Source organism: Podarcis muralis, chromosome 15 (assembly GCF_964188315.1).
Source record: "Podarcis muralis chromosome 15, rPodMur119.hap1.1, whole genome shotgun sequence".
NCBI classification, from domain to species: domain Eukaryota; kingdom Metazoa; phylum Chordata; class Lepidosauria; order Squamata; family Lacertidae; genus Podarcis; species Podarcis muralis.
The window spans coordinates 40,004,251-40,023,198 of NC_135669.1; the positions used below are offsets into that span (position 1 = coordinate 40,004,251).

General features: G+C 47.4%; 1 protein-coding gene across 1 annotated transcript in view; it reads left to right on the forward strand.

The window, feature by feature from the left end:
• BCAS3 (BCAS3 microtubule associated cell migration factor) overlaps positions 1–18,948 on the forward strand; it is a 457,979-nt gene that overhangs the window by 229,536 nt on the left and 209,495 nt on the right. Inside the window, 3 exon segments of the mRNA XM_077919460.1 lie at positions 6,304–6,404; positions 9,935–10,131; positions 12,492–12,589. Of these exon segments, the coding sequence (XP_077775586.1) occupies positions 6,304–6,404; positions 9,935–10,131; positions 12,492–12,589 (396 nt within the window).

Below are 18,948 nucleotides of genomic sequence, written 5' to 3' on the forward strand. Positions count from 1 at the left end.
CGCTGCAGCACCCTGTGGTTCTGCTCCTGCAGGGATCAGGCCGCAGTTGTTCAGCACCCTTTTAGCTGCTTTATGTACCACTGATGTGGCTTCTGTGCTTTCTTTTCATAAATCCAGATAAATAAAAAAATACATTGGAAAAAAGATCCCAAAGATAAGAGCATCAGAAGAGCCTTGCTAGATCACATAATCTAATCCAGGATCCAGCAGCCTCTAATGCATGGCAGAAAGAGGAGGAACTGCATCGCTTAAAAAAGAGAGCAGAGGGGACAGATTTTGCATAGAATTTGCTTATCCTGACTTGTAAGTACTGATAGGGATGTAGGAAACTGACTTACCCTGAGTCAGGCCACTGGTCCTTCTAGCTTAGTGTTGACTGGTGTCAGCAGAGGACACTCCCAGACCTACCTACTGAACCTGGGACCTTCTGCATGCGGGCAGATGATCTGCCACCAAGCTAAAACCCTTTGCCAGATCTCTAAATCAGGCATATGCAAACTTGGCCCTCCAGATGTTTTGAGACTACAATTCCCATCATCCCTTACCACTGGTCCTGTTAGCTAGGGATGATGGGAGTTGTAGTCCCAAAACATCTGGAGGGCCGAGTTTGCCTATGCCTGCTCTAAATGCAAATCTCCAAAAATTTAAATAGCAATGCAACGCATCACAGGATAGTGAGGAAGGCTATGTTCAGGGGATTTCTGTGCCTGCTCGTTCTGCTCTCCAGGTGCTGTTGATGGTTCAGGGCCCCTCCTGCTGCTCTGCCTCCTTTTGGTTCTTTATTTTAAAACTGGACTTGGGCCAGGTAGCCCTTCCACGACAGGACTGTTCCTCCATAGAGTAGGAAACATGACCACCCTAGAAGAGCAGCCTGCACAAGCCAAGGTAGCCACTCTGGGGTCCCACTCGCACCCCAGTCCTGGTGACTTTGACAAAGTGAATTCTGTTTGGCCCCCTCCCCCCCCCAAAAAATGGTGTTGAATATCAAGCTTGCCTCCAAGTGCCTGAGTTGTTAAAAAGTAGGCATTTCTCCAGGTCAGCCATGAGCCAGCAGGAAAAACAAAGGCCTCATTCACACAAACAGCAGATGTGACATTAAAGCCGTTCCTGGACTGAATGCTAGTGACGGCCCTGCCCTGTCATCTTCAACTCTCTGAACTAAACTATTCACCCTCCTGGTTGTTGGCCTGGCACAAGCAAATAGCAGATGAGGTGGCAAAAGTTCATTGCTGGCAGGGTGGGTGCGGGATCACATGGTTTGGAGGCTACCCCATGAGCAGAAAAGGATCTGCATATAGAAAAGCAGCCCCTCAGTGATCTGAAGATGGCACAATAGAATTGCCATTGTCTATGATGTGCGCACTAATTTTTGTTTCTGCCCTGGTATCCTTTGTGATGGCACAGGTGTTTTGAGCATGGTAAAACCTCCGTAGCCCCACCTCCTTTGAATAGCCCCACCCATTCCTTGGCCATGTGTGGCCAAAGCTGCCTTAGCTTGTGTGTGTGGATAGAAAGAAAGAAAGAAAGAAAGAAAGAAAGAAAGAAAGAAAGAAAGAAAGAAAGAAAGAAAGAAAGTTACATATAGATAATGCAAAGCGGCTTCATAATGTACATTCTAATTACTAATACCAAACTCAGGCACTGAGTTATTAGCAGCTTTGCATAGCCAAAACGATGCTTCTGGGAGACAAAAGGGAGAATGGCAGCATGTTCAAGGGAACCCAACTGTTTGCAGCCCAGTGTATACTGAGCATACTTAGCAACCACAGAATGCTGAATTGTGGGGGTAATGGAAAACAGGGGGAATGAGATGGAATGGAGTATCCCGAGGAACAGAGAAACGGGAGCATGCCACACTGTGACATCTTGTTGCTGGGTCTCCACTTGTCGTTTGAAACTGGAACCACAAAAATCAGTAGTGTTATCTGCAGTCACCCCCCTTTTTTTTTGGCTATGGCAGAGAGGCTATTGGATTTGGAGGAGACAGGGCAGTACAGCAGCAATCAAAAGGAGAGAGAGGGAGAATGAGGGGTTATTTTGGCTGTGGCTATAAGCACACTTACTTGAAATCAATGGTGGTTACTTTCAAGTCTTCTTGGCTCTTGGCTCTTGGTCTTTCAGTGTTACAACAGAGGAGACCAGCTGATGCGGAGAGCCTAGAACCAGTTGTGGCTAACATTAAGATTTGCAAGTAATTAACAACAACGACGCACGTCGTGTATGGATTTATAGAGGCGCCAACATCTATTTACGGTCCTATATGTGTCTCTTTCCCATTATTAACTAGTTTACAGCACCGTTATAAAAAATGGGAGTGGGCAGAAACTTCACACGTCAAAGTTACCCCTGAAGCAACATTTCCCTCGTTCTTTCCCCACTCTTCCGCCCCCCCTTTTCTTCACAATATGCAGACTCTAAAGCTGGTTCATTTATAAATTCTTTGTGCTTTTTAGTTCTAATTGACACAAGCGGGACCTGCACTTCGGCAAAACGTTGCAGTATTTTCTCATCCCATGACAAGGGCCTTCCTCTGAGATACTGTAAGCTTTGAGTGTCCCTATGTGCCACCTCTGGCTTCTCATCAGACCGTATAAATCTTTCGCCTGTGTGCCGCCTCACAGCAACACCCCCAGTCCCCATGTTTCCCTGTCTTTCTTTTCCAGCGGAGGCAACGTCTTGTTCACAGATGACAACAAAATGACAGGAATAAAACCAGTTACAAAAATACAGCTACCTGTAGTCAAAATTCATAGCAAAACAGCTCCATTAAAACATCCGTAATTGAAATATATAATAAACACTCCCATTAAAACCGCATCGTGGTTAAATTAGTTATACCACGTGAGGCCATTGGCCCGTTTAGCTCAGTACTGTTTACCCTGACGGACAGCAGCTCTCCCAAGGCTTTCAGGCAAAGAGCCTTTCACAGCTCTTCCTTGATATGCTGGGCATCGAACCCAAGAAGTTCTGCATGCCAAGCAGGTGCTCAACCCTTGAGCTACAGCATCTTTTATGATCTTAAAAGATCTGTGTCCCCTAAGAAGCAATGTCAAAAGGGACTCAAGGTTTATAGCCCATTCCCTCCCTGCAAGAAGACAGATTTTGAAGCCTCTACTCTTTCCTCAACAGGACAGGCACTGACCGTACCGTAAGCTCACTTGACACTCATTTTAATGACCCAGGGAGAATCGGCTGGGAGCCAACATTAAAACTTCCCTCTTTTCCCACAGCCCCGTCATTCTCTAATCCCGATCTTTCCTCGTTCTGGCAACCCATTCATGTCCCCCGGTATTCCCACACACATTACGTCGCCCTGAATTCCGGACGTCCCCAGACGGCGGCCAAATCCCCTGTCCCCCGAGGTGTCCTGATGAGAGGCAGGGTGGGGAGGCTCCTCGCGGCTGTATTCTTTCGGTTATAGATTTCACTTAACGGTGATAAAATATGGCTGTTTGGCAAAACAGCTGCTGCCGAGATGTAAATCATCTGCTCCCACCTGCCAAAAAGATCTCGGCCAACTTAATTGTCAAGGCAGCTTCAAATAAGTTGCATTAACGTCAAGGCGGCTTGATGGTTACGACTCCCTAGGCCAGGGGAGAAGCGCTGTGCTTACGAGGGCGGCCTGCCCAGCACTGCCCGAGGAGGCGGTTTGTCACTGCGGCTTAGCTTGGCTCCTGCGTCTCCTAAAGTGGACAGTTTCTGAAAACTTTGCGGCGGGCACTGTATCGTTGACGGTTGCGCTTGTCAAGGGGTGAGACGGCTCTGGAGCTGTCAGGTTTACTTGAAGCTGTTTCGCCGTGCTCCTTTGTCACTGCCAGCTGGAAGACTCAAGCAGCTAGTTTGAACGGGAGCAGAGGAAGCTACCATTTACCAGACACCTTGGTCCATCTAGGTCAGCACTGTCTACTCTGACTGGCAGCAGCTCCCTAAGATTTCAGACTGGGAGTCTCCGAGAATTCAGTCAGAGGATGTTCCCAGCTGGACCTGAAGATGCCAGGGATTGAACCAGATACGTTCTGCATGCAAAGCAGCAGTGGTAGACCTACATTTTGGGGGGCTCTGTAGCTTGAACTGTCATAGGGGCCCCTTCACAACCGGCAATGAATTCTGGGTATGACCTGTTATCTTCTTCAATGGGGTTGTTCCATGACAAATCACCACACCTTTAAAACACATGTGCTACTCACTTTGGGGTTGTTGAAATATATACAACAACAAAATCATCAATTTGAGCCATATGACTCAAATTGGGTCTACTAGACTCCAAAAAAAATTAAGCAACGTGGAATAAAGTTGCTTCTGGGGCGCCTCTGGAATGAGGGGCCCTGAAACATAAGCACCCTTAGTTTCAGAGCAGATCCACCCCTGCAAAGTAGATGCTCTTCCACTGAGCAATGGCTCTTCCCCTAAAGTGAACAGAGAAAACGGTAAGCAAAATTACAGACACATTGCACTGTAGAGTGGTGTGTGGAGAAACAGAAAAAAATATACTTTTAATGCTGATTGGTTTATATTTATTGATTTTATTAACTGTCGCCCGGAGGAACCTAGACTCCCTGTAACTCATACATCTTTTTGGCTTAGTTATTCAACTTAACATGCTGCAATTATTTTCTGCCTTATGCACATCACAAATGCAATTTTACTTTGTACCTGGTGACCAGAACCTAACATTTGTTGTTTGTATTGGTTCATGCGATTCTTAAAGTTAATTATATTACATTTGAAAAGTTAACAGACACATTTTGTCCACCTAGCTCAGTACTGCACAGCCTATCCTGATTGACAGTGGCTCTCCAGGGTTTCAGACAGGAAGTCTCTCCCATCCTCTCCCAGGGCTTCAGACAGGGATCTCTCCCAATCCCTGAGGCCAGGGATTGAACCTGGGACCTTCTGCATGCAGAACAGATGCTCTACCATCGAGCCGCAGTCCCTTCCCTCTTTGTTTGCTTGTGATGTCCAAACCAAAACTAAGTATTGGTTAATTTCTAAGTGTTTAAAGTGCTGGGCTTTACACTTAACCTGGAAATTAGTCTGTTTGGCCAGCATCTCCCATTAAAAGGATCAGGTAGCAGGTGATGGGAAAGCCTCTTATCTGCTTAGGTGTGTGGCATCTCTGTAACACTCAAAGTTGTCAGCTCCCTTTAACCATAGTACCTATACAGAACTGCAGGGGTGAGGAGCAATATATCTTTGGACACCAGATGCCAAGGACTTGCAGTGACGGAGATCTGTTGCTTTCATGTCCTGCTTGTGGACTTTTCACAAGAATCTGCTTGGCCAAAGTTGGAAGCAGGGTCCTGCATGAGATGGTCCATAGTTCTGATACAGTGGGCACTGCTTGTATTTTCATGGAGGAGGCAAGAACACTTCTGAATACAGTTGTGGAAATGGCAGGAGGGAAGAGTGCTCTTGTGCTTGGGTCCTGCTTGTGGGTTTCCCAAAGGCATCTGGTTCACCGCTGTGAAAACAGGATGCTGGACTAGGTGGGCCATTGGCCTGATCCAGCAGGCTTTCCTTATGGTTTCTTACACACCGTTCCCAAGATGTCAACAGTGAGCCAACAGTGTGACGCGGCAGCTAAAAAAGCCAATGCAATTCTGGGCTGCATCAATAGGAGTATAGCATCTAGATCAAGGGAAGTAATAGTGCCACTGTATTCTGCTCTGGTCAGACCTCACCTGGAGTACTGTGTCCAGTTCTGGGCACCACAGTTCAAGAAGGACACTGACAAACTGGAACGTGTCCAGAGGAGGGCAACCAAAATGGTCAAAGGCCTGGAAACGATGCCTTATGAGGAACGGCTAAGGGAGCTGGGCATGTTTAGCCTGGAGAAGAGGAGGTTAAGGGGTGATATGATAGCCATGTTCAAATATATAAAAGGATGTCACATAGAGGAGGGAGAAAGGTTGTTTTCTGCTGCTCCAGAGAAGCGGACACGGAGCAATGGATCCAAACTACAAGAAAGAAGATTCCACCTAAACATTAGGAAGAACTTCCTGACAGTAAGAGCTGTTCGACAGTGGAATTTGCTGCCAAGGAGTGTGGTGGAGTCTCCGTCTTTGGAGGTCTTTAAGCAGAGGCTTGACAACCATATGTCAGGAGTGCTCTGATGGTGTTTCCTGCTTGGCAGGGGGTTGGACTCGATGGCCCTTGTGGTCTCTTCCAACTCTATGATTCTATGATTCTATGATTCTATGTCTCGCACCTAGGCTCAGCCTGAGCTACAGAACTATGCCATGCGTCTTCTGGACATTATTTTGACCCTCTCTCATTCCTTTCCCCTTTCTCTTTTTTACACAGTGGTTCCTCTGGGAAGTCCAGGACCGATCACACGGCACGAATCTTACGACAGCTTAGCATCCGACCACAGTGGGCAAGAAGATGAAGAGTGGCTTTCTCAGGTATAGATGTTGCAGGTGGTGTGCATGGTCCCAGGGCAAGGGGCCTGTGGCCCTCCAGTCGCTGTCAGATTTCATTTCCCATCAGCCCCAGCCACATAGGCAATAGTCAGAGACGATGGGAGTTGGAGTCCAGCAACCTCAGGAGGGCCACAGGTTTCCCACCCTTTCTTTAGGTTGGCTACATTGCTGGGATGTTTGTGTGATTAAAGTTGAGCCCGGATTGGACCTGTCTGTCGGGTCCTCAGTGAAGTTTGATATCAGATGGGTGCTCATTGGAGGAACACCCACCATGTCCCACCATGTTGCTTTTTGCCACATAATCACAGAATGCCCTCTGCATTGCAGAGCTGGTGGATCAGGATCTTTGGGTGGAGCTCTAGGGGATTTGGACGAGAATCACAAGTAGTGTGTATCCTGCAGAAATGTGTGCATAATAATGCGTATACCGTATTTTTTGCTCTATAAGACTCACTTTTTCCCTCCTAAAAAGTAAGGGGAAATGTGTGTGCGTCTTATGAAGTGAATGCAGGCTGCACAGCTATCCCAGAAGCCAGAACAGCAAGAGGGATTGCTGCTTTCACTGTGTAGCGATCCCTCTTGCTGTTCTGGCTTCTGAGATTCAGAATATTTTTTTTCTTGTTTTCCTCCTCCAAAAACTAGGTGCGTCTTGTGATCTGGTGTGTCTTATAGAGTGAAAAATACGGTATTTCTGAAAATAACGTTTAAGATGACACTGTTTTAGGAGACATTTCTTTGCAAAAAATGTGTGTATTAGGCCAGCTTGCATACAATCATGTGTATATTAGAATAAATTCGTGCAAATGAATTTTCATGAGGAATATCTCAAACTAATGCAGAAATGTGAGGAACTGAAGACTGGAAAAATCAGAAATTGACAGGTTTGCCCATCCCTAGGCTGTGTTGATTTAACTACAGGTATCCAACACCTAGGAGCTAATAGCACCAGAGTGAAAATCCCCAAGCAAAGGTTCAAAGCAGAAAAACGGAGCCCACGCGCCTGGTTGTACTCCAGTGGGTCCTGTTCATTGCTTTCTGGTGACTGCCAGTGTTTGCCACTTTTCAGACATTCACCGAATTCCTCAAGCATGCATGCGAGTGCTGATGGCCAACAAATTCCGGACACCCACTGGAACATGACTTATATTGTAAAGCAAAAACACACACACACACAAAAACCCAGCAGAAGTCTTTTGGGGCTGCTCAAGGGGTAATCAGGAGTACTTTGGTTATTTTTGTTAAGAGCGATCTCGGAGCACAAAAGGCGCGCACGATCCCTGAGCCAGCCACTTTAGATTAGAAGCCCCGCCGTGCGTGTGTCTTTTTCCAGACGAAAGTGTTGCCATTCGCAGTAACAGCATGCAGTGAAGAAACCCTGCCCTGCGCTTCCACTTCTCAATTAGAAGAGTGGGTAATGCGTGCTGTCATTGGGAAGTACATACAATATGTTTGTCCTGCGCTCGGCGGGGGAGTGAATGGGAACATCTGGCTTGTACCCTTGGTGAAATTGCAGAGGCATCTGTTTACCTCTCGGGCTCTGCGGCGCTGATGGTTTCGAGCTTAAAATATACAGAATGCTTTAGTCGTGGCCTAATTTACATAGCGGCGCAAACGAGCTGCCTGCATCAGGCAGACAGCCTGAGCTACCCCCACGAGAAGGGGAAATGCGGATTGAGAACGGAGCGGCCTGTGTGCTCATCTTCCTAGGCTGGGAAAGAATCGCCCAACAGCAAGACTGTGATAAAGACGGGGGGGGGGGGGGGAGGGATACTTGTTATAACAATCACAAGTCACCTGGAGCACTGAAATTTGAGCATCAGTAGAGACAATGCAGCAGCCCAGGAACCGTATCTCTACAAATACGAAGCCAGCGTTGTGGGGAATGAAAATGACTTTGGAAGGCCACATTCTGTGTCGATTTAGATTTGGGGGTCTCGTCTTTCTGCCTCCCCCAAGCAAAGCATCTTTATTCTTCTATGATGTTGGAACCTGTAGTCTTCAGAAGATTCCTTTTACTTTTTTTGCGTGCAAGATTCTTAACCCCCCCCCCTTTTTTTTTCCCCTCTCCACTTCACTTTGGTCTCCGAATCTGATGTTGCTGCTTTTCTGTCATGAGGTTGTTTTTTGTGTGACGGTGGCATTATTTTAACTTCACTTTATAATTTATTTCTTTATTGAACAATTTCTCTGTTTTTAATGCTGCCCTTCATCATTGATTCTGTGGCTGTTTGTTTCCAACAGTCCAGAACGTAATAAAAGACCGTTGATGCTGTAAAGCTCAAAAAAAAAAAAACCCCCAGTAAAGTAATAAAGCAGTAGAAAAAAAGCAGTGCATGGAAGTGCTTAGAAATACCTTTAAAAGACATGGAGAATTAAATAAATAAATAAAGCTTCACCTGGCCTCTGAAGTAAAGGCAATTCCCCATTTATGTGAAGGTTACCTTCTGAGGCATTGCGCGTTTAAGTAAAATCATGGATATTGGGAACACAATTGAAAAAGCCTGCAAACACCCTCTAAACCTCCTTGCTTAAACTCCAGCTCTCCACAGGCCTCAAAGATTGGCGCAAGGGCTCCTGGGATTGCACTTGCAAAGGCTCATGGGATTGGCAGGTGCAGCTTTCGCACCATTTTTGCTGTTTTGCATTCTTTTAGGGCCGCTTTTGCCCCTCTTTGTGCCACTTCCGGGTTCACGGTGGTGCATGCAGTCGTGGTTGTGCGTCCCTTGAACACATGTAATTGAGGAGTTGCCTCTATAACAAAATTGTCTCTAGGCAGGTTTCCCTAAGGAAGGACTTCCACAGATGGGGTGGATCAGCATAAAATGCCCCCCTCCCTGGGCAGGGGCATGTTGGAGAGAGTTTGGGCAGATGACTGCTGCATGTGGTCAAGTTCATAGGAGAGCAAGTAATCCCTTTAGAGCAGCCTCCCTGAACTTCTGATTGGGCATTGTCCACAGCGAGCGTCACTGATCATTGCAGTGTATCCCTAATAATTATTATTATATGACTCTAAGATTATTGTATGATCTGAGAAGGTTGTATAATCTTAGAAGGGGACGCTGTTGTGAGGGGCATGGCTGTGACTGTCTTGAAGTGACCGTTCACTTCTGAATTTGACACTACACTATTGAGGGGAGTGGGGTGTTTTCCTTTTTAGATGAAAGCAGATGATGGAACTAGATGGTATGTCAGATGCAAGGCAGCTGCTGAAAACAGCATCCCCCTGTTCTCCCTGAGTACATAGAGGGTCCACTGAGCTCCTTTGGCTGTTGCATCACAAGACTATGTCAGACTGTTAAGAAATCTGCCCTGCAGGACCACTCAACACAGGGCTGCCATTTTATTGCAATTCTTTTCAGAGATCTTTAGGACACTCTGAACCCAGCAATTCAGTTATTGCATGGAGCAGGTGGGGGATATAGACAGAACCTCCTGATAAAGAGGTTACAGGACTTAGTTGCATCACAGCCATTAAGCACTGCTTTAACCCGGTTTGGATGCTCCCCTTCTAGGTTGAAATTGTGACTCACACCGGACCTCACCGGCGCCTGTGGATGGGCCCGCAGTTCCAGTTCAAGACCATCCACCCCTCAGGCCAAACCACAGTCATCTCATCCAGCTCTTCAGTGCTTCAGTCACACGGCCCTAACGATACCCCACAGCCTCTCCTGGACTTTGATACGGATGACCTGGATCTCAACAGTCTCAGGTGAGAGAGCGAGAGAGACAAAATCACTATTCATTTTGCATTTCCTTGGTTGTTAACCCTCTGGCCATACACAACCAGCTGCTTACTGACAAAAGTGATTCTCTCGCATACAAATGTGGGCCGAATCCCATCAAGCCAGTCTGCTGAGGGCCGTGTTGGCAATGGGTCTTGTAACTGGCCCCAATTGCCGAGTGAGGGGCAAAGTCCCCTCCATCTGGGCACAGCAGCTGAGCACAGTTGCTCAGTCACTTCCATGCAGTGGTGGCTCACGTTTCATAATAATCAAAATCAAAACAATACTTTTATTTATATGCTGCCCATCTGACTGTGTTGCCACAGTCACTCTGGGCGGCTCCCAACAAAATGTTAAAAACACTATAAAACATAAACCATTAAAAACTTCCCTGTGCAGGATTGCCTTCTCGTATCTTCTAAAAGTCATATAATTGTTTATCTGTTTGACATCTGATGGGAGGGTGTTCCACAGGGTGGGTACCACGGCCAAGATGGCCCTCTGCCTGGTTCCCAGTAACTTCACTTCTCACAATGAGGGAACCGGCAGAAGCTGCTCATAGCTGGACCTCAGTGTCCGGGCTGAACAATGAGGGCAGAGAGGTTCCTTCAGGTATACTGGTAAGATGCAGGGAGCCCAGCAATGGAGCCAGAGCCAATGATTGGCTGAGCCAGAACCAATGACAGGAAGAGGCAACTAATTCTAGTTTTACCCCATGGTCTTTTCTGCTGAGTTCTACAAGGGGCAACAATGAGACTGAGGAAACTGACGGCCAGTGCCACCTGCTTGACTGGTTCTAAGTAAGGGGACAGGCAGATGGCGGCTGGCTGAGGGCAGACTGAGCTTGGTGGGGCCATGCGCCATTTCCCCCGAATGGACCAGCCTCCGCTGCTCTGGTACTCAAGCTGAACTGAGGAATGCCTTGAATAACCTTCTCGTGTATAAAACACAGAGTTTTTCATTATTTTGTTATTACCGGGCACAGCTAAATCATATGGTAGAAATATGCTCCTTTGCCAGCAGCGATAACATCCCGGGATAACAAAGCAGAAGCGAATGCTGGTTCACGGCTTCTGTTCTTTCTTAGAGTGACTCATAACCTGAGTGGAGAAGAACATCGCTTATTTAACCTCACTTGTACTCTCTGGTTTTCTCTACCCCATTCTAATGCATTTGGATTGATATGGATATGTAAAATCGCAAAAGCAGGGAGGACGGATCTGTTGAGAGTGTGCTGAAGGCAGACTTGGGCAGGAGCAGGAGGCGGACAGTTCAACTGAGCCACTAGCACAATCCAGTGGGAACATCTCCTGCACAAAACAGAGAAAGGTCCCCCCCCCCTTCATAATACTAGGACTCCAGGGCACCCAAGGAAGCTAGGTGGGATCAGGACAGACAGAAGCCAGCCCCTTTTCACATAGCATGTAGGAATTAGTTCCCATTAAGAGGCAGTGATGGCTACCAATGTGGATGATCTTAAAAGAGGATTAGACTAATTCATCGAGGACAAGGCTACCAGCCATGATGGCTATGTTCTGCCCCCACTGTCGGACAGTATGCCTCTGAATGCCAGTGGGTGGGAATCACAAGTGGGGAGAGTGCCGTTGCACTCAGTTCCTATATTCAGGCTTCCCGTTAAGGTATCTGGTTGGCCACTATGAGAACAGGCTGCTGGATTAGAAAGCCACTGGCCTGATCCTGCAGATGCTTCTTACGTTCTTATATTCCAGAGAATGGGAACTACACCAGAATAGGAGCCAGGCAGTTTCAATGCATTTTGGAAAAGCTTTTACAGAAGGACTTCCTAATGGATTGTTCTGCAGGATAATTAGTCTGTGAATGGTGCCATATTTCTTTCTTTGTTACATTCATACCCTACCTTCCCTCCCCTTTCAAGCCCTCCCCTTTCTCCTCACAACAACCCTGTGAGGTAGCTGAAGACAAGAGACAGAGACAGATAGATAGACAGACAGACAGACAGACAGACAGACAGGGAATGAATGAATGAATGAATGAGTGAATGAATGATGTCCAGGCTCATCCAATTAGCTTTGTGACCTCCCCCCGCCCCCCGTCCTAGTTCCTCAAGGGCTGAGGAATCTTTCTTAGGAAAAAAGTGCCTCTGGTTATGAGCCAAGCTCTGCTGAGACACCACAGCTGTCCTCTGTGCATCTGGGGTTACACAGTCCAGCTCTTTCTGGTAATGGGTGCAACCACAGACAACCAGCACTTCTCTCTTTCTGACTTGATGCACTTTTCTGACTTGCCACCCTTTCTGCATTGCTATCCTTTTTTCCTCAACGAACCGGCATTTAGATCTAGCCACCTGTTGCACTTTGCATTGCAGGATCCAGCCTGTTCGCTCTGAACCCGTTAGCATGCCAGGGTCGTCACGTCCAACTTCTGATCGCCGAGGAATTTCTACAGCGGCCGATGCTACCTCAGGTAGGGAACGTTCCTATGAATGGACATGCATGGTCTTCTCAAGGGTGCCTGTTATCAGTTGTGCGCTGACTTACTGCTCCTCAACCTTTCGTGGCTGTAGAGTGAACTTGGAAGAGTTGTTTCCTGCCCTCCGGGTGATATTCTTGTGAAAGACAAAAAGCTTTGCTTTCACTGATGAATGAAGGTGTATGGTAGTGCAGGGAGGAAGGTGAGACTGAGGGAGATGCTAGGAGCCATGTTTGTGACCATGTGACTGGAGGGCAGCGCCCAATTGGTGGGCAGGACTCTCTGGGACGTCTTGACGGAATGTAGGAGCTGTGGCCGCCACCACAACTTTCAGGGCAGAATTAGCTGGCTTTGTTTCCCCCTTCCTGGGTCAGGAGTAGTTGTCATATTTTGGAAGCAGAATGAAAGCGGGGGTGGTTGTGATCAGTCAGCCAGGTCCTGATCAACACCTGATTGACTTAAATACAGAGCTTGGTTGGAAAAGAGCAATGTCATCTCCTTACGTCTTAGTTCATTTGATCTCTAAAGCAGAGGTGGCTGATCAGATGATGTTAGACTGCTGCTCCCATTGTCCCTGAATATTGGCCATGCTGGCTGGGCATGATGGGTGTTGTAGTTCAGCAGCATCTGGAGGGCTACACATTAGGCACCCATGCTATAAAGTTACTTCTACAAGATATGGAGAACGGATGGAATAGACAACATCTTTGCCTCTCCTTTTTGTGTGTGTGTTTCCCCTATCATTTTGAGACAGGGTCTCTCCAGCCATCCATTCCTATTGTGCATTCACGATGATTTGTGCTTGTGGCAGTTTCAGGGTGGCTATATGCCGTCTCACCTTCAGTGTTGTTTGCACCTGCAAACGTTTCAAGGCAGACATCCTGTTCCGTTTCCAATCAGTGCATGACCTGTCACTTCCTGCTGAAATCCTGCAACTTTTTATACTGAAAATGCTTGGGGGTGTTGTTGTTTCTGGGGTGTCCTGCTTTTGTTGCAATAGGACAATAACATTGAGGCAGCATCGCGGGGAAAATAAAGCAGAGTGATGTGTGGATGGTCCAGGATAAATCCCCCGCTCATATACTATTAATGTCTTAATGGCATGCTGCAGAATACACCCCCAAACAAACCACCAGTCTGGAGGGGCCCTTAGCCAGAAACCAGTTGTTAACAATTTGAGCACAATGCCTATAGTTGTATGAAGCAGAGAAAAGATAATGTGCATTTAAAACCGAGCTGTTGACCTCCTCCCATAGTAAATGCTGTGTTCTGTTCCCTCCCCTTTTTAATTTCTTAACCTGATCCTAGCAACTCTTCCGTGGCTCAGTGCTTTGGTTGCTCTTAATGTCTTCCATAGTGTTATAAGCAAGATGCTCTCTGCCTGAATTTGGTCCCACTCTGCCCAGCTTCAGTGCATGAGAGAGCTTGTGGGGTAGGTCAGCCCCGGACCAGCTTCCGTGATTCGTGGCAGCGCCTTTACCATATTCGTCCAGAGAGAAGGACAGCACAGCCTTACATTTTAATTCAGCTGTATAGGTTTCGAAGGGTTCAGCACCGCCGGATTTTCTCCAGCAAAATCTCTCACAAGTGGAGTTATTAAACACACAGCATTAGCAAAAACACTTGGGGCTTGAGGAGGATTTTAATCTTTAGTGATTCGGAAATCCCTGGAGACTGCTGATTGGATTGAGGTTTAAACTGTCAAAGGAAACTGAAACACATAGAGAAAATTGATTTGTGAAAGTTGTTTAAAGGGGAGTGGAGGGGGGGCTCCCAATCCCCCCTCCTCTCCCCTCTCTCTCTCCTTTCTATAGAAGCAAAGTTTTAATCCAGGCATCACACAAGCTGCCAAGTGTATTTATTGAAATGTTTTAATAATTACTTTTTAGTCTAGTGTTTTGAGTCGTGAATGGCCTAACCGTCTGGGCAGCTGCTCTAAGCCGGCAGCTCATGGGATAAGGTGCGAGTTACACAATGGACACTGGTGTCGTTGTAGTTCAGGGAGGAGGGACATCAGGCCCAGAGTCTGAATGCAGCCTCCCAGGATTTGGCCCTCGAGGCTCCCTCCAGGCCACACTCTTCACTGTCCTTTCTTGACAACCTTCTTCAGTCAGAACATAAGAAGAGCTCTGCAGCTGGATCAGGCCAAAGGGGGCCCATCTAGCCCAGCATCCTGTCCTCACAGTGACCAGCCCAGTGGCCCCATGGGAAGCCCACAAGCAGAACCTGAGCACAAGAGCCATCTCTGCTACTGTGGTTTCTTGCTACTGGCATTCAGTCCTTTACCGCCACCGCCAGTTGCAATTTTCAAATGATTTATGTGCAGAAATGCCACTATTCCCTTGAGGATCTCTTGCACCACTTTCAAGCCTAACTGGCTTCCCTTATTGTTGGAATATGCTTCATGTTAAGGTGCCTGAATTTCCCACCCCTAAAAAAACAAAACAAACCAACATAGGATGAAATTTGACATCCAAGACCCATGCTGCAAAGCTGGATCTGCACATGCAACAGAAGGAAGGGAAAACTCACCAAGAACCAGAGGTGTACCTTGGCTCTCTTATGCCCTTGGCAGGAGCTGTATTGACAGCATCCCTTGCACCCTTGGCAGTCACCAGCTCCTTCCATCTTTCTTCACAATATTTGCGCCCCACCCCCAGACTGCGTCCTTGGCAGGCGCCAACTGGGCTGATTCCTAGGTATGCCCCTGCCAAGAACCCTTTGGTATAATCTCCTGATGCAGAGCTGGGGCACTGGTGGCCTTCTGGATATGGTTGGACTCTGACCCCCGGCCAGCATTGCCAGTGGTCATGGATGATGGGAGTTGGAATCCAATGACATCTGGAGGGCCAGTGCTCCAAGAAGTAACATTTCCTTCTGTGTGGGAGAGAATACCTCTATTCTATTCTGTGTGGCAGAATACCTCTATTTAGAAGAGGCAGTTCCCTCTGAGTTAGGACAATATCCTTTGGAGCAGTGGGTTCAAAACCTGCGGTCCTCCAGCCCCAGCCAGCATGACCACTGCTCAGGGATGGTGGAAGCTGGAGTCCAGCCATGTCTGGAAGGCCACACATTCCCCAGTTTTTTTTAAATATAAGGAACTGAAATAATCGCATGATATGCCTCTGTTTAGCACTGCCTGCATTCTGCCTTCCTCAGTTCAATGTCATGTCTAGGGTTTGGGGGGGGGGGGCTGGCCAAGATGCCATGGGAGAGGAGTTTTTCCTCAACCTCTGTGTTGCAGATGATCATTCACTCACCCAAAGCACTGTGGGTCAGTGGTAGAACATCTGCTTTGCTTGCAAAATGACCCAGTTTCAATCCCCACATCTCCAGGACCCGTGCTTGAAACTCTGGAGAGTCGCTGCCAGTCAATAGGGCCTGACTCAGTATAAGGCAGCTTCCTATGGTTCCCCCCACCAACCCTTGATGCTTACTAAAAGGCAGCAAATTGGTCAAGCAGAGCTTTGAATAGAAGCTTCTTGATTGCAAATGGCATTCCTCCACTGTGTAACGTCGTGTTCTACTGTAAATATTCCAACTTCCTGCTGAGATTGCCAAACGGACCTCCAAAAATGGCACTGTGTTCTTCGCAATGACCAATTTATTGGAAAATGCGTTGTGTCCCCGCCACACACACTTCTTTATTCTATTTGTAAAGGTTTGTGGAGGGTTAATAGGTCATAAATTTTTACTACCCATCCCAAACCAGGAAGTGATTCTTCTCTTATGGCCCGTTGCGTCCTGAGTCTCTTGCGCTCTTCTAAAGATGCTTATCTGGCTCTTTGATTGCCTGTTGCTTGGAGATACGGCTCCAGTGGCGCCTTCCCTTATCAAGGCCCATCGCTTGGTCTTCCCATCAGAAAGTTGCAAGTGTGTGTTTTTCATCTTTAATTGATCTTACAGCACATTTTATAGCCTTCGCTTTTCCCTCTCTCCCCCCTCCCACCAGCATGGAGGACAGTTCTTTCCTTTGTGTGAGATGTGATGGTGGCATAACTGATTCCAGGGGGATAGTTAAGAGGTTTTTTTGAATTAAAAAAATTAAAAAGGAGCTGCTGAATTATGAATATGGATATACATGTAGAGCAGCCCCTGCACTGGAACACTGAAGGGGAATTGGACAAATGAGCCAACGCAATGCTTCACAAACAGCGCTCTTGCATCCTGGCCCCAAACCTTAAAAATTTCTAATTTCAAAGTATGTAAGATGAAAGACAACCCGCCTGCAGAGGACCCCCTTTCCCAGAGGGTCACTGTTCTGGGCATAGGAGCTGGTTCCAGGTCTGAAATGGACTTATCAGCCCCACCCCAGCTATGTCAAGGACTTGACTATCACTTAGCCAATCATGGGCAGGAGTGGACAGCTGGATCCTGGAGCTGCCATTTAAATTTCCCATGATGCCTTACAGCAGAGCTTTCCAAACTGTGTGCTGGGACACATTAGTGTGTCGGCTGCAGTGTAGGTGTATCGCGTGAACTCTCCCTGCACTACTCCCAGGGCTGGAAAGGGGTTAGATTAACCTCTGGTTTGCCAGTAAAACTGAATGACTGTGTCGTGAAATGATGCATGTCTAAAATGTGTGTCACCGACATGAAAAGTTTGGAAAGCTCTGCCTTACAGTGACACTACATAGAGAGTATTAGGGAAAATTAACATTGTGGCTTCTAGAGCCTGCCGCTTTCTTTAAAAACAGGAGAGGGGAACCAGGGCACATACCGGCAGCGCTACCCAACTAGGTATCACTCAGAGTTGACCTGTTGAAGTTAATGGACCTAACTTAACCATGCTCATTAAATTCAGTGGGACTACTGTGCATCAAACCTTGTTGAATGGCACGCTGTTGCCCCAGCAGCTGGGCAGGTGTGACTTGAAACAAGCAGAAGCAGAGCAAGAAATGAAGTAGTGCATGGGTGGGGGAACCTCAGCCACAGGGGGTGAATGCGGCCCTCCAAGTCTCTCTATCTGGCCCTCAGGGCACCCTCCAGGCACCCTTCCCAGCCATGCCTCCTCTCAGAGGTGAAGAGAGGTTGTTCCTCTCAAATCCTGCTTGTGGGTTTCCCATAGGCAACTGGTTGGCCATTCTGAAAATAGGGTGCTGGACTCCCTTTTGGCCTGATCCAGAAGGGCTCTTCTAGGCTGACAAATACCTATATTGATTGTACCTGTCAAGCCTGGTGCCTAGCTTTGCCACAGGATCTGACTCCAACATAGGTAGGAGATGGCCAAATGGGCCTGAGACAAGGAGAAGTGACCACAGATAGGCTGGAGGTCATATGTGGGGTCAGGCAGGGCAAGGCAAGGCACAGCCACAAAGTCTGCTTGGCTCCTCCATGTGAGAAGTCACTCAGCCTGAAGAACTGGCTTGGCTGGAAAGTTTGTCTAGAAACCTGTCATCCCTCGATTGGTTTTTGATCTCTTGTTTTGCACACAAAAGGTCCCAGGTTCAGTTCCTAGGCTCTGCAGGTCAGGTTTCTCCTGCCTGAGACCATGTAGACACTGATTCTACTAGAGGGACCAATGGTCTGACTCTGCTTCCTGTGCCCTTTAGCCACAGAGCCTAGTCTGGTTTGCTGAGGGACCAGAGTGCCAATAGCACAGCGGGGTAAGATGCTGGAGACCCTGGTTCAAAATACAAATATACACATCAGTACCTCTAATAATTTCAAAGTTAACCCAGCCTTGCATCTTTGATGTTCAGATTTATGAATGCCAATTGCTGGAAACCACAGGAAAGGAAAACGCTATTGTTCTTGGGTTCTGCTTGTGGGCTTCCCACAGACATCCAGGTGGCCAGTGGGAGAACAGGACTTTGGACTGGGTGGGCCTTCTTACGTTCTCATGGATTCCACCATTAGATAGAATACAAGGTGGGCTATGCACACACACATACACATGTCTTTGAAGGGGTGTGCCACGTGTCACCTGCCTTGTTGCATTGTGAAATCTAGCTGTGCAAACAGTCCTGTCTGTCAAGTCTGTATAAACAAACACTGCGCTAGTAAAAGCACTCAACTGGCGGGCTGGTGACAGCCTTCAAAGGGCTCGGCATTCGGCATCTTGCTATTTAAAGGCCTAGCCTCACGGGCAGAATTTCAGAAATGATGGGAGCTGCCAGGCACTGCAGTCTTGCATTATGATAATATTGACATTGCAGCTGGAGTTGGGGCAGGTGGCGGTGGTGGTGAGAGGGAGAATGGCTCTTGCAAAATGTTTAAGCTAGTGACATCAACCTGTTTGGCCCACATCGCTGATTCAGAACATGCGGATGGTTTAACTGCCTCTGGAGACCGAGGCTACAGCAAGAGACTCCTAAAGGTTTTTGTGTGGTGTCTAGAGAGCAGGGGTTGCA